At 32.7% G+C, this 16,875-nt stretch overlaps 1 protein-coding gene across 1 annotated transcript in view; it reads right to left on the bottom strand.

The window, feature by feature from the left end:
* Positions 1 to 16,875, bottom strand: part of GBE1 (1,4-alpha-glucan branching enzyme 1) — a 266,770-nt gene that overhangs the window by 133,950 nt on the left and 115,945 nt on the right. Inside the window, exons 4-6 of the mRNA XM_047875374.1 lie at positions 4,883 to 5,008; positions 3,944 to 4,079; positions 1,693 to 1,783 (exon numbers count right to left, since the gene is read on the bottom strand). Coding sequence (XP_047731330.1) covers positions 1,693 to 1,783; positions 3,944 to 4,079; positions 4,883 to 5,008 — 353 coding nt within the window. The remainder of the gene's footprint in view (positions 1 to 1,692; positions 1,784 to 3,943; positions 4,080 to 4,882; positions 5,009 to 16,875) is intronic.

Here is a 16,875-nt window from a genome sequence, read left to right as displayed (position 1 = left end):
GAAAGAGATGAGCCCCGAGAGTCCACCAAGACCCAGAACACATGGGGTCTTATGGAAATATAAGGCCTTTGACTTTTGCACTGAAAGAGATAGGGAATTGTTAGTGGGTTTTGAGCAAGAGAGGGACATGATCTGACCATTATTTTAAAGTGGTTAGTCAGGTCACCATGCAGAAAGTAGCCCATGTATATGGAGGAAAGAAGGCTAGGGAAGGGGTGGAAGAACAAGAGGAAACAGAGTGACAAGTTAAAAAGCTATTGAAATAATCCAGGTTATAGATAATGGCAACTTGGAACAGGATGGTAGCAATTGAAGAAGCCAGATTTAGGATACATTTTGAAGTTACAGGTGGTTAGGTTTTATGATAGCTGAGTATAGGCAGGTACAGAAAGGGAAGAGTCCAGTATAATGTAAAGTATATTTAAGGCATAAGAATGGATGAGCCTTGATGAGACCCTCAACGTACATCATACATATACAGAAGAGAATGGAACCAAGGGCTGAACCCTGGGAGGTCCAATATTTAGTGGTCAGAAAAAAGCAAAGCAAATTTAAAAAAAAAAAAAAAAAAAAGCAGTAAAGAGATAGGAAATACACAAACAGGAGAATAATAGTTTCCTGAAAACCAAGGAAAGAAAAATGTCCTAACAAGGTACAAGTAATTAATTGTGCCAAATGCTGACAGTTCAAGTGGGATAATAGCTGATCGTTGGACTTAACAGTGTGGAGGTCATCAGTATACTTGACAAAAGCAATTTCAACGAAGAGGAGAAAAGCCTACTCGGAATGAGCTCAAGAAAGGAGAGGAATGAAAGATTTAGAGATCACAAATACAGGTAATTTATTCACTATACTAGAGAATATATAGAGAAACAGGTAAAAGTATCAGTATTTTTTCTCTATGCCAGAAAAACTATCTCCTTATTCCTACTTTACTCCTCCCCCAGTTCACTCTTACTTATGTTTTATATGTCAGTCTCAACATCAGTTCAGATCTAATCTAAACTGATCAGACCCCTCATTCTAGGCTCTTATAGTACCCTGTCATTTTCTTCCTAGCTTTTATTACAGATAGAAATCAGTATGTATGATTATTGATGTCTATATTAAACCAATATGTATGATTATTGGATTGATGTCTATATGCCACAACAGTGTAAGTTCCATGAGATGGAGACAATGTTGGACATGTTCAGGTCAATACCTCTTCAATTACATAGGACTCTTTGTTGTCTTTCTGCCCAGAGATCCACATTCTTTGGATTTAAGCCCAGAAAGAAGGACAATCCTTCTGTGGGCAGTAATATGTCCTACCAAGAGCCTTCTCAGTAATGTTCCTACATAAGCCAATCTCTTTCCAGTAAAGGATGTGAGCTCTGGCAATAATGACTTCCAGGAGGCATGATTTTCTGATTAAGACTTGGGCCTCCAAATGCATGACAATTTCAGCATGTTAACTGGATACTTTTTAACAAAAATCATTTCATGAAAAGCAATGTTGAATCATGGCTAGCCACTAAGGCTTGATGAAAAGAGAGTCTATGATTGTAGTTAAAAAAAAAAAAAAAGATAAACTGTTAACCCCCAAATAGATTACAAAACAATATCACATAAAATGTAAAAATTACTTTATTTATTTATTTTTTTATTTTTCTCAAATAAAAATGGTTATAATTGAGACTTTCATTTTACCTTGAAGCTGCAAAGAAGCTTGTGATCTGGTAACCAAAACTGGCATAGTAAGCATGCTCCATGATTGCCATCATCTGAATGCAGTTGTATCCTATATAGGCAAAGATCAAGTAGAAATTAAAAGCAATATTAAAAAAAAAATAAATGAAAAAGAAATACACACACACACACACACACAGCATCTTTGTTCTAAGGACATTAAATTTTACATACGATCATTTACATACAAAGGATTTGATCACTTTGAAAAGTTCTACTTCTTTAACATCTTTGACTTGTCTGACCTTCTAATACAAAATTGGACAGTTAGTTCTTGAGAGTGGTACTCTAACTAGTTATTTGAAATGTCTTCATTTTAACAAGTAATAAATGATATGCAAATATACTCTTAATTTGACTTTAGAATATTAAAGATGGCAATCTACATATGCTAAACTTCAGTTGCACTTATAATATTCACAGTGAAGATTATGAAAGCTAAATAAAAGTAACCAGTTGCATGCCATATACTTTTTATTTTACCTTTTTCTTTATATTTCAATTATTTCTACCATGTAACATAAGATATCCAGTAAATCCATGTTTCCACTAGGCAGCTATTACAAAGCCAGCATTAATTCTTCTACCTATACAATTGCTCCAAAGTTGTATGTGTGCATGCATAGCCACACAGAACCTTAAAAGTATTTACTAATGTGTTTTTAATATAAGCCAATAATCAAAGAAGAAACCTGTGATTTTTAAAATTATAACTAAATGAAATATTTTTTGCATCTTCAAATTTGGCAAAATTTTCAAATATGATTTGACTGGTTTGAAAGCTACATTTCTCTAATATACATAGAAAATACTCTGTCCTCAAAGGCCAATTAATGTCAATATAGTTTCTCATGTACATATTTCAGTACATAATTAATTTTGGAACAACTGCAATGTCACATTCCGAATTAGAGATTCATGGTTAAAGAGTAACATAAACTATACTTCATAATCTTCTGAGAAGTTATTATTCCTGGCTTTTTCATTGTGAAAACAACCTCATTCACTTTATCATATTTCCATCATGATAGAAATATGTGTATAAACTGCTGCTCAGATAGCATAAATCAATTATATATCTTATAACAAAATACAGAGTTTGTAGTTTCTCTATTATAAAATAAAAATCATTCTTATGATCAAGCTCCAATATAGTTTTTATTATTAATTTTATGGCATTACTCATTCTTCGATTCATTTATGTTCTGAGTACTGGGCTATTCAACTTTTGCACAACAATGAGAAGAAGAGAATCCTTGTTCTGTCCAACCTTTTGCAAGATCTGGGTCATAAACAATGTACTACAGTATGAAGTGGCAGCACATCTCAAATATAACAATTTAAATATAATATCTATTAAATATAATTAATATTAAATTATTCATACATTTAATTAATTTGGGTTTCACGAATTTGACTGTACTATTGCAGATAATTAACAGCAATGTACAACTAAAAACTTTAACAGTGAGTTGCAAACCTTTCTTCTAGCCAAAGTTTAGACTGCCTACCAGAAGCAGAATAATTAAATGTACTTTATCTTCCTGCCTAGCTGTTGGAGCAGGTGCTAATATGCTGTGAAATGATAAAAAGGCATTACCTATAAAAAGAAAAATAACAAATTTAAAGCATACTGAATCAATAATTCAGCAGTACACTATTAACTCTCCTGGCTGTTCCCATGAAGACAAGAATCTATGTCATTACAGTCCAACATACAAACATCTAGAACGATGTATCTCAGAAAGATGTACCATAAATATCTGTCAAGTAAGTCATCCAGACTGGAGCTATATATACTTAGATTCTGATACAATATGAGTTCCAGTAACCTTAAAAAAAATATGATTTTTTCCCCTAACAGACTAAAATGAACATGCTATAATCAATGACCACTTAAATTGATAAAAGTTCTCTCCTGTAGAAAAGTAATTATGCTTACATATTTATCTACAATTTGGAAGCCATCAGTTCACATTACTTAAAATTGAAATTGGAATAATATCTTGAATTCTTACACTCTATCTTATTCCATTTCTCTTTTCTATGCTATCACTATTACAGGGCAATTTGAGAAGCCTAAAATAAAATGCATTTCTATTACATATTTAATCTCTTAACACAAAAAAAGAGACACTTGTAATTAGCTTTTCTAATAAGAGAACAGACTCATTAAAATTTTATCTGAATAAAAATCACAGTTATTACTTACCAAGGTCTTTGATTCTTGGTAGTACATTGTATGTAAAATGTTTATAAGAAGCTATTTTTCCTTCATAGGAAGAAATTCCCACATGAGATTCATAAATTCTTACACCTCTTGGCTTCTTTGGTCTGGAATGCTTAAACTACAGAATATAAAATTACATAAAGAATAAGATCAGAAATGCAGGTATGATACTATCTGATTTAGCATGTTAAATGGAATGGTGAATCAACTCAGTCGAACAGTTTGGAACTGTTTTTGCATATAAAAGGCATTTGGCTACATCCATTAAATTTTTCTCTTAAAAGTAAATTCCTTTTTAGAACCATATTAATGGATCTGTTTGAAAAGAGTAATCATGTAATGGCTTACACCTTATCATTGAGCCTTAAAGAAAACATAAGAGCTTAAAATGCATACATAATTATCAAATGCAAAGCATTTATCAACATGCTCCAATAACTTAAAAGACAGAGATGTGAGTTCAAACATACATAGAAACCTTGAAAATAACCCTAAATAATATATTCACGAGGTATCTTCCCTATTCCTTGTTCCTAAGGACATTGATCCTGCTTCTAACTCATGACAATAAGAAATATTACCTCACTGAAGATTCCATGATGAAACAGAAATTGTGGCTTAAAAAAAAAACAAAAAAAAAACCAGTATCCCTTACAGGTCAGTATGTAGAGATTTAGTTTTCTTTTTCCCTTCTCCTAACCTCAGTAACACATGATAAAACAAGAACTCACTACTATATTCTACTGGCTACAGATGATGGACTCTGATAATGTGTAGAGCATATCGGGTACACTATGATGTAAAATATAAAACTGGCAGAGAAGAGAGAAGTTGAACATTACTATAAAAGTTATAAAAATAAAAATTAATTTTCCTAGAAATATTGGAACAAGCATTTATTTAAAGATTTGTTGTTCTCACTTTATATGGGTGTTCTGGATCCCAGTGTATCCAATCGTAATTCACATTTTCACCTTCACGAGTCACATACTTCGCCCATGGTGAAATACGATACAAGATCTCTCCACTTTTACTCCTAATAACTACCTAAAAAGAGAATGAGATGTTATTGCTTTAAAATACTTCGAAAGCTCTAAGATAATGCCTAAGAGTTTATGAGCACTGCTACAATTAAGAAAAGGAGGAATGGTCTTAAGAATCTAAACTACCACACTGATGTGTGGCCTTAAAAATGTTTAAATTCTATGGAGTTTACTTTCTCATCTCATCTGTTAGTATATGATTATTTAAGTAGATTCCAACTTAAATATTTTATGATTCTCTGGCAACTGCCAACATTGCCAACCAACCATTAGAGTGCTTAATTAAAGTAAACATAAAATAGATAGTAAAAAAAAAAAAACAAGAATATTATTTGGAAGCTACTGTCAATAAATTAATCATCAAGAAGAAATAATCTTACTGTATTAAAAAAAAAGTAATGAGCTATATTGCCATCTCTTGCATTTCTTTTTCATAGCAATCATAAAATTTTCAAGAAGATAAAGGAGAAAAATGGATTTTGATTAGCATTTGTATTGTGCACAGGCACATATACATACATACATACATACATACATACATACACACACACAGATACCACCCTGCAAATATTTTCCACCATTTTCAACTTCCTCTGCACCCTATTCCAAGTATGCTTTACCATATTAAACCAATAATTTCCCCCTTTAAACATTCATTCCTATATTTGTCAATAGAATCCCTATTATTATCACTAATAAAAAAAATCAATAAAATGCAAATCCACCCTTTTAGAGAGGATACTAAATAAAGGACCTTGAATTGATCAACAAGGTTAGATAATAAAGTGAGTCACATGAGCAGAGCTTCCAAGTGAATGAAATGGTACCTTTTTAAGAAAGTTTTTTAATTAAACCTTCTAAAAGATGGTATACAATGATGAAAATTGTTCAGATTAGGAGCTATAACATTAGCATTGAGAGAGAATATATTCTTCAGTCTCCTTTAATAGTAAAAAGTCTAGTGTGCATAATCATTAGAAATTAAATATTTGTATAATACTTTACAGTTTAGAAAGGACTTTCATCATCATATCTTACTAGATTCTAGAGAAACTTTATAACCTAAATATTACATGAGATTGAATTGCCAAAAGTCCCAAAGTCACCGAGTAGCAGAGCCAAAGCTGAACACAGAGCCTCTGATACTCACTTCCTTACTCTTAACAGATAACCACTGCACTTCCTACAGATACTAAAAAATAAATAAATAATAAATCCTGATTTATGATGGAGGGGGCAGGTTAGTGGTGAAAAGGAATATCTAACTTAGATGAACAAGATTCTTTTTCCTTCATTATTATTATATCCACTGATTGAAGCCAATGACAGCCAAATATTTCTATCATTCAAATCATTATCACCAAAAAATGAATAGGATTAATCCACTTCAGTAGTAGTTCATCCCAAAAATATATGTCCCTTGAGCCACATGAATTTCTGGTATAATATATAACAGTAATATGTTTAAAGCATATTACTTTTTTCTCACTCATCAACTGAGTACAAGCTATGGGAAAGTAAAATATTAGAAATCGGTTTTCAATAAATAGCACTTTGCCTAATCCACCCATCTGTCTTTTCTCTCTTTTGTTAAATGGCTCCACAGTCCCTGCAAAGGATGATCATGAACCCACAATTATTTGTAAAGGTATCTGTTGGCAGAGAGAATGTTTGAAACTTTAAGTAGCTGGCATCAAGAATCTCCTCATGCTAAACATAATTTTCATTCTTTAGAACACTGCTTGTACACGTCTTTAGACAACATCATTAGAACACTGCTTGTACACATGCCTTCAGAGGCTACTGTGTGATGTATGTTGAAAGGAACAGTCCCTCTGTGGGTCTCTAATATTCCTACATATTTTCCTGGGTAGGCCAAGAATGCAAGGCCCTGACAGTTACTGACAAAAGCCATTTCTCAGAGTTGTGTTTGTGGCATGCTACCCTGAGGAATGAGATAATGTCTGCCTTCAAGATACAGAATAGGCTTGCTTATTGCTTGCTATAAAAGAATGGATTCCCCAAGATGAATGTTCCTGAGCTATGATGCAAACCAACTGTGTCAGCAGCATCCATCTGGACCGTGTGGTGTCACCCATGGGATTTGAAAACAAAGATAACCAATGCAAATATGATGCTCATATTGTTTACTCTGCTGTTACTAATAAAATCATTTGTCTCTGACCCAGGAGTCCTGTGCATTCTGCCAGGTTCCATAAAATAGTAACAAGTAATAAGCTTGTAGGTACGGTAAAATCAAACTCTACACCTGACAAAGGATTATTTATCATTCACTGAGTGACCTCAATATTCTTGTTTCCAAAAGTTCTATTTCTTCCCTCACTAATAGTCTATTAGTATTGTTACTTAGGGTAGAAAATTTTAAATATCCAATTGCCTCTTTCCTTTTCAGCAACAGAATTATAACCCAGGTACTTCAATGACATGTAAAGCAAAGCTTGTCATCAAATCTGAAATACTTATCTGTGATCATTATGTAAAAGGTAAGTAAAATCTCTTCTTTAGGCCCCTGATTTGGAGGCTTCTTTCTTACTTCAGTTTTTCCTAAGCACTCACCTGTAGAAGCCACCTCACCTTGGTTTTTTTTTTTTTTTTTTCATTTGCTGTCCTTAAATTGTTGTGGTAATCAGCTAAGAGTATTATAAGAAATCTAAATAAATCTAACTTGAGAGAAGTTCCAACGAATAAGGAATATAATCTTTCTGAACTAAGTTTTGCACACATTTGGGGAGGTGCAATACCTAGATTTTGGCTCTCATGAGTTCAGATTCAGATAAAAGGATTTTTAGATGATGAGATAAGACTTTACATCACTTAATTTATAACCTCAAAATAGCATATGGTATATAGCAAACTGAAAACAGATAGCCAAATTGATCTTTCAAGGATAATAAGTCTAACAGCTGAAGTATAAGAATTCTCTTGAGACTATCAAATTAAAAGGCTTATACACTGCTAGTATAAGTGTAAAACAGTATAAAAGCTCTGAGGAGCAATTTGGCAATATGCCTAAAAAAATTTTTCAAAAATTCTCAATGACTCAGCAATTCTAATTATAGAAACTTGCCATGGAAGTAATCAGAAATGTGTCCAAAGAACTATATCCTTGTCTACTGACCTTCATGTTACTTTTATTGGCAGAGTGAATGACTGAAGAATGTATAGCTATAAAAACTGTAGCAATGAATTATATTGAAGGTTGTAAGAATATTCTTTCAAGTTATGAAAAAGAATGGGCTGCATCTTCCAAATGTAAATGCATACAAACCCATGGACTGAAGTATTTAAACAAATAGAAAAAAAATATTTTGATAGTTGGCTATGGATAGATTATTAGCAGCTTTTTTTGGGAGTTTCTACATATTACTTCATTTCATTTATATAACTTTGTTGATCAGAAACAAATAAGGACTGTCAATACATTTATACAACTGCATATACATTTGTAGAGCTGTGCTAGTCAAGTTGCATATTATGTACCTTAAATATATTGACAGTGTCAGAAATAAAACTCCAAAAATATATCAAATTACTTTAAAGGAATATGCTAATGAAGATAATATTGTGATGAAGTTTTTATAGGGCAAATAGATACTTTTAAAAATTATAACATTTTCTTAGATTATAAAGTATTAGCAGGCTCATTTTTTAATAAGCCAAATTATCTCTTTGACTTATGGGAAGCTGCCATCAAAAGATGTTACTAAACAAACAAGTATAAAAGAAACCTCTACCTGTGCAAAAGCCAAATTGACTTACTGACTATATGCAGTCAAATTTTATTTAGAAAATGTCATTTAGAACTGACATAAACAATGTAAGGAAGTTTGGTAAAATAGAAAAGATCTTTAAAAAAAAATGTCGGGCACCTGGGTGGCTCAGTCGGTTAAGCATCCGACTTCAGCTCAGGTCATGATCTCGCAGTCCATGAGTTCGAGCCCCAGGTCCGGCTCTGTGCTGACAGCTCAGAGCCTGGAGCCTGTTTCAGATTCTGTGTCTCCCTCTCTCTATGATTCTCCCCCATTCATGTTCTGTCTCTCTCTGTCTCAAAAATAAATAAAGGTTAAAAAATAAAAATAAAAAAAAATTAAAAAAATGTGTGTGTGTGTGTGTGTGTGTGTGTGTGTGTGTGTGTGTGTGTTCATTCATTCTAGGAGTATCTGTTGAAATGCTTCTTGCCAGAGAATAATGTTCCTATGGACTGAAGAATTACTGACATAACATGCTCCTCAGGTGGTCAACAATTGCTTATAAAAACAGTGGAAGTGTTAGCGTACTCTGGAGAATGGTATTGAATGTAACTCTGGGTTTCATGAATGAATGTGTTGAAGACCAAGAGAAAAGACAGACATGTTGAATATTATAATTCAATTTGCCCAAATTATACTACTAAAATTACAACTATGTGATACGTGGTAAACTTTTCCTTAAAAAAAAAAGTGTACAAGGAGCATTAATTTAAAAGATATTTATAAAAATAACCATTTAGTGGGGCACCTGGGTGGCTCAGTTGATTAAGTGTCTGACTCTTGTCATTGGCTTAAGTCATGATCTCACACTTCATAAGTTCGAGCCCTGTGTCGTTCTCTGCGCTGACCATACAAAAACCTGCTTAGTATTCTGTCCCTCCCTCTCTCTACCCTGCCCCCTCTCCTGCTCTCTTTTGCTCTCTCTTGCTCTCTCAATATAAGTAAATAAAAACTTTAAAAAAATAACTATTTAATGGGGTACAGGTTAAATAACCAAGCAAATTTACAAAGCAATGTTGTCTTCACTTTTAAATTATCTCTAATTTATAGAACATCTAAATTAATACTATATATAAAAATATATAAATATAATAAAATATATTGACATATTATATGTTATGTATTAATATATATGGAAATATATATTATTATAGTCATACCAATGTATAATGCTGAATATCAGTATTCTGTCTGCATGTGTTTAAAATGTTACTCAAATATATATATATGTATATATAAATACATATACTTGTACAGAGAAAGAAAAATGTACATACATAGAAAATATATTGTAATTTATTCTTAAGTAATTTTTAGAAGTGCATGGAAAAAAAATTTAAAAAACCAGATTTTTAGAAAAGGTAGTCACCATTCATAATTAAGTAGGAAAATAAGTGATATTCCAGAGGAGAATGTGATGATTCTATCAGTGAGCAGAATCCTGAGGAAATGTTTTAATGTATACAAATAATATAGTATAAATAAATATCATCTTGGGGCGCCTGGGTGGCTCAGTCGGTTGACTTTGGTTCAGGTCATGATCTCGCGGTCTGTGAGTTAGAGCCCCGCATCGGGCTCTGGGCTGACAGCTCAGAGCCTGGAGCCTGTTTCACATTCTGTGTCTCCCTCTCTCTAACCCTCCCCCATTCATGCTCTGTCTCTCTCTGTCTCAAAAATAAATAAACATTAAAAAAATAATAATAATAAATAAATAAATAAATAAATAAATAAATATCATCTTAAACAAACACATAGAATTATTAAAACTTTAAAATAGCTGAATATATTTTCAAAAACAGCTTCTACATCTCATTTTAATTCAACAAAAATTTTACTACGAATCATTGTTGAAAAATGATGTAGGAGTATACATTTTTTTTTCAGTTTTGTTTGTTCTTCCTGCTTGGATCAGTTTTAAGATTCACCAAGATTATATAAGAATGAATCACTTTGCCATTTTGGGAGGTTCAAAAATGGCCCCTCAAAAGATGTTCACAGCCTACGCTCTGGAATCTGTGAATGATACCTTATGTGGCAAAAAAAAAAAACCAAAACAAACAAAAAAAACCAGGATCTTTTCAGATATGATAAAAGGATCTTAAAATGGAGACATTAACCAGATTATCCAAGAAAGAAATCACATTTATCATTATAAGTGGGAAACAGGGATATCTATGAATAGACAGAAGAGAAAAAAGCAATGTGACCAAGGAGGCAGAGACTGGGGTGTTGCAGGCACTAGCCAAACAGTGCCAACAGCCACAAAAAGCTGGAAGTGACAAGGAAGAAAGTCTCCCCTAGAGCCTCCAGAGGGAGTGTGGCCATTCCAACACCCTGATTTCAGACCAATGATACTGACTTTGAGCTTTTGGCTTCCAAAATTGTGAAAGAAGAAATTTCTACTATTTAAAGCCACGAACTTTGTTCAGCAGCCACAGGAAACTAAATTAGGAAGAAAACATTAGAAGCAATCATAGTTTAAGAATAAAATGGAATGTATTTAAATTTAGCTAAGCTTTGTCAGTGCTAGAAAGAGTTAAAAGATGAAGTTATTTTAATGAATAGTCTAAATAACACATTTTATCTTATTAACTGCCTACTCCCAAAAAATATACCAATGCATTTCAGTAACCTTCACTAAATGAGGTTTAGTCTCCTTGACGATTCCCAGGAAAAGTAAACTCCTTCAGAATAAATGCTGTTGAGCTTCAGAACTGATAGGAGCCCACAAAAAAAAAAAAAAAAAAAAAAAAAGTAAATTTTTAATACACAGTTTTTATTTCTAGTCTACTCCCATGTAATTATATTCAGAGATTGAATAAAAAGAACTATTCTACATGATGGAAATAAAAGCTCTGAATTCACCACAAGCAAAGGCTAGAGAGCTATTTTTTCTACCTTGTATCTGATATATTTGCTTCATTAAACAGAGATGAGACTATTTCAATAATCAGTTGCCAATAATAATAAAAATATTTATTGAAGAAATTGCATTCTGAATTTTCAATTAGGGATCTTAGAAACACTACCCGATATTAAACGTATTTCATTGTGAATTTTGAGTTTATATTTCAATTAATTGAGGGAAAAAACAAGATATCAATAAAAGTATCAAGGTAGTTTTCCATTTATAATAAACCTATAATATGCAACTATTTTATAGATGATCCTTCATAAAATTACATATATTTGATTGGTAAAATTATACAAATCAGGGTTATATATGAGCTATAACTGACATTACCATTGTTTATAAACTGAGACCACTATGGGTACCAAATAAACATTAACTTTGTTATTTGAATTTTTAAAAAGATCTTGTTAATTTTATCTGAATACTAAAGTTCATACATGTTAGATATCTCCATTTTTTGTTTGATAATTTATATCATAACTTTATTTAATCAAACAACCTTACATAAGCCATGTGCATACACGATCATCATAAAAATTTATCACATCCTAAAAGACACATGCACATTGAAAGTGAGGGTGTGGAGAAACATTTATCAGGCAAATGGATATGAAAAGAAAGCTAGAGTAGCAGTACTTACATCAGACAAATACACTTTATTTTTTTGATATTTTTTTAAGTTTATTTATTTTGAGACAGAGACAGCACTAGTGGGGGAGGCAAAGAGAGAGGAAGAGAGAGAATCTTAAGAAGGCTCTGCGCTGTCAGCACAGAGACCAAAGAGGGGCTCAAACTCATGAAACCGCGAGATCATGACCTGATGTGAAACCAAGAGTCGAACGTTTAGCCGACTGAGTCATTTAGGTGCCACTCTTTTTTTTTTTTTTTTCAAAATAGACTTTAAAACAAAGATTGTCACAAGAGACAAAGAAGGACACTCACATATAAAATTTAAGAAACAAAACAAATGAACGAAGAAAGGGAGACAAACAAAGAAACAGACTCTTGACTACAGAGAACAAACTGATAGTTACCAGAGAGGAGGCTGGTGAGAGATTGGGTAAAATAGGTGAAGGGAATTAAGTGTACTCTCATCTTTATGAGCACTGAGTAGTATATGGAACTGTTGAATATATGTTGAATATGTTGAATATATGTTGAATATATGGAACTGTTGAATCACTGTAGTATCCACCAGAGACTTGTATAACACAGTATGTCAACTACACTGGAACTAAAATTAAAAAAAATAATAATAACAAAAAATTATCATATCTTTTGATGCACTTTATATCCACATTGTTCAGAGACTGAGGTAAATGGAAAAGAGAGTAAATGATTAGATTAAGTCTCTGGGCTCTTATGTTATGCAGTATGAGACAATATACAAAAGACAAAAACAAAACAAAACCAAACAAAACAAAACAAAAAAAAAAACCTGTGATATCCTTCCAAGTAGCTGTACTAAGAAAAAACAGAAATCAGTTGAATTTTGAAAGCAATAACCTACTGTTTAATTTTCATTGACTCTCATTATTTTAGCTTTGTGTGGATTTTTTTATCTTAAAATAATGCATTACAATTCATTTTGTTTTCTTTCATAAGAAACAAGAAATCTTTCCAATGTGGAATCCAGTAACAATGCTTGAGTAGAAACAGTTAAAGTATTTCTGTCAAAAAATGAAGCCACTATTAAAAAAAAAAATGTTTTTAAAAGAAAAGATTAAACATACTGGCTATGGAAAATAAATCTGTAAACTGACACAAAGTAGCATCTGATCAAATTATATCAAACTTTGACATCAATGACACCAATGTACAGAACAAAAAGAGACTATATTTGAGGTATAACACTAATAGCTACTTTGCTCCTGATTTAGCACCAGCTGTAGAATGACAGAGATATAAACATCCATTTCTGTAATACTTTTACATGGGAGAGAAAAGACCTCAGAATTTTATAAAAAAAAGAAATACATGAAGATCAGTAGTTGCTCCTTTAAAAGCAGGTTTTTATTTTTAAAAGCAGAATGATTTTTAAAGGGACAGATGCTGCTGTACTTAAAACAACGAGTATTACTCCCAAAGGTTTCCACCCCAGATCCCCAACCTTCTAGTCTAGTTAAGAAGTATTACAACCATAATATTTTTTCTGTCTCTGCCTTTGACTGAGGCAAATCTTTAAAGAAATAAAGAAACAACGAAGTAGAACTGATAAAGTGTTCGCTTCATTTCAAGTACATTACCTGAACAAAAACCTTATAAAGTGAGGTCACTATAAAAAGACAAAATCCAAAGGGATTATGCGAGATTTAGGAAGCAGGCATTGAAAAGGATACCCCTGAGCAAGTGAGAATAACTACTCCTAAGTGAAAAGAATAGGAACAATGCTGAAATGTTGTAATCGGGTAAAGATTGATTAAGTGTCTTAGACTAGAAAACAAATGAATTACACATGATATAAAAATATAGGATTTAAACTTCCAAGATATTGAAAGATCAATAGAGTAATAAAAGAAAAAAGCTATGAAAAGGGGAAAAAATCAGTGAGTTTTCATTACTGAAAAAGTGTGCTTCAAAGAGACTCATCCATGTGCAGTGAAGGCTAGAATTCTATTAAGTAAACAGAGTTATAATCTGGTATAATGCCAATAGAAAAAAATCTGAGAAGTATTTTCAGAAGTGCTAGGATAGGGGAGGGTACTATCATAAGATGAGTTAAAGTTCTCTTTAAAAATATTAAGTATAATTACAAAAGTCTATATGGTAATAAACTGAATCATTTGAAAGAAAGAATATGATTCTTAAGCCATCACATGAAGTGCTATTGCAATGAGGTAAACTATAAAGTATGGGAGGAGAAGAGAAATAATTCAGTCCCTAGAAGGTATGTAGAGAAATTCCAGAGATATAGGTATCTCTGGATAGACACAAAGTTCATAATAGATGATAGATATACATAGATAGATAGATATACAGATAGATATAAAGTTCATAATGGTAAAAATTATAAGATTTGAGAAAACATACAATTATATATTTAATACATATTGAGACAAATATCTCCCAGAATGTAATTGATAACTACTAAGAAAACAGTTAATGATGAAAAGAATTCTTCCTGAATATTTAACATTCTTTATATGCTAAGCTATCATAATAGAGATTACAACATTAACAGTCTTTTCTCTCTTTTCACCCACAGAAGACATGTATTTTCCTAGGTACACATGCTATCAGGGGAAGAACAACAAATAAGTATGTATAAATATTGATAAGGAAATAAGTATACCCATCAAGAAATGAGAAAGCAATCAAACAGATGATTAAATGGGGGAATAGAAAACTACATGTGAAATGGAACTCAAGATAAACACTTGGATAATTTCTTGTCAGCCGATTTTACAGCGTTTTTAAAGTTTTTATTTCAATTCCAGTTAGTTAATGCACAGTATAATACTAGTTTCAGGTGTACAATAGTGATTCAACAATTCCATACATCACCCAGTGCTCATCTCAACAAGTGTACTTCTTAATTCCCATCACCTACATAAGCCATCCCCCCAACCGCTTCCATTCTGGTAACCATTAGTTTGCTCTCTATAGTTGAGTCTGTTTCTTGGTCTCTCTCTCTCTCTCTTCTCTCTCTCTCTCTCTCTCTCTGTCTCTGTCTCTGTCTCTGTCTTTAATTTTTATTTAATTTCTAGTTAGTTAACATACAGCACTATATTGGTTTTAGGAGTAGAATTCAGTGATTCATCACTTACATACAACACCCAGTGCTCACCATAACAACTATCCTCCTTACTACCCATCACCCATCTAGTACATCCTCTACTTACCTCCCTCCATATTAGTTTGTTTCCTTCTTTCTTTTTCTCCCCCTTCCCATATGTTCATCGATTTTATTTCTTCAATTTTACTGAGTGAAATCATGGGGTATTTGTTTTTCTCTGCCGGACTTATTTCACTTAGAATTACACTCTCTAGCTCTATCCATGTTGTTGCAAATGGCGAGATTTCATTCATTTTTTGTGGCTGAATAGTATTGCTTTGTTTACATATACCACTTCTTCTTTACCAATTCAGCAGTCGATGGACACTTGGGCTGCTTCCATATCTTGGCTATGGTAAATAATGCTGCAATAAACATTGGGGTGAATGTACCCCTTTGAATTAGGGTTTTTGTATATCTTTCAGTAATTGCTGCATAATAGGGTAGTTCTATTTTTAACTTTTGGGGGCACCCCCATATACTCTTTTCCACAGTGGCTAGACCAGTTTGCATTCTACCAACAGTTTAAGAGGGTTCCTTTTTCTCCACATCCTCGTCAACACTTGTTTCTTGTGCTTTTCATGTTAGCCATTCTGACAAGTGTGAGGTGACATCACACTGTAGTTTTGATTTGCATTTTCCTGATGATGAGTGATGATGAACATCTTTTCCTGTGTCTGTTGACCATCTGGGTGTGTCTTCTTTGGAGAAATGTCTGTTCATGGCTTCTGCCCATTTTTTCATTGGATTGTTTTTTGGGTGTTGAGCTCTGTAAGTTCTTTACATGTTTTGGATACTAACCCTTTATCGGATATGTCATTTGCAAATATCTTCTCCCATTCTGTAGGTTGTCTTTTAGTTTTGTTGACTGTTTCCTTTCTGTGCAGAAGCTTTTTATTTTGATACAGTCCCACTGGTTTAATTTTGCTTTTATTTCCCTTGTCTCAGGGGACCTATCTAGGAAAATTTGCTATGGCTGATGTCAGAGAAGTGACTGCCTGTACTCTCTTCAAGGATTTTTATGATTTCAGATCTCACAGCTAGATCTTTAATCCATTTTGAATTATTTAAGTATATGGTGTAAGAAAATGGCCCAGTTTGATTTTTTGCATGTAGCTGTCCAATTTTCCCCATATCACTTATTGAAGAGACTGTGTTTTTCCCATTGGATATTCTTTCCTGCTTCATTGAAGATTAATTGGCCATATAATTGTGGGATCATTTCTGGGCTCGCTATTCTGTTCTATTGGTCTCCGTGTCTATTTTTGTGCCATTAGCATAATGTCTTGATTACTGCCACTTTGTAATATAACTTACAGTCTGGAAATGTGATACCCCCAGTTTTGTTTTTCTTTTTCAAGATTACTTTGGCTATTTGAGCTCTTTTGTGGTTCCACACAAATTTTAGGATT

Source organism: Prionailurus viverrinus, chromosome C2 (genome assembly GCF_022837055.1).
Source record: "Prionailurus viverrinus isolate Anna chromosome C2, UM_Priviv_1.0, whole genome shotgun sequence".
NCBI classification, from domain to species: Eukaryota; Metazoa; Chordata; class Mammalia; order Carnivora; family Felidae; genus Prionailurus; species Prionailurus viverrinus.
This window is presented reverse-complemented; position numbering and strand designations above follow the sequence as displayed.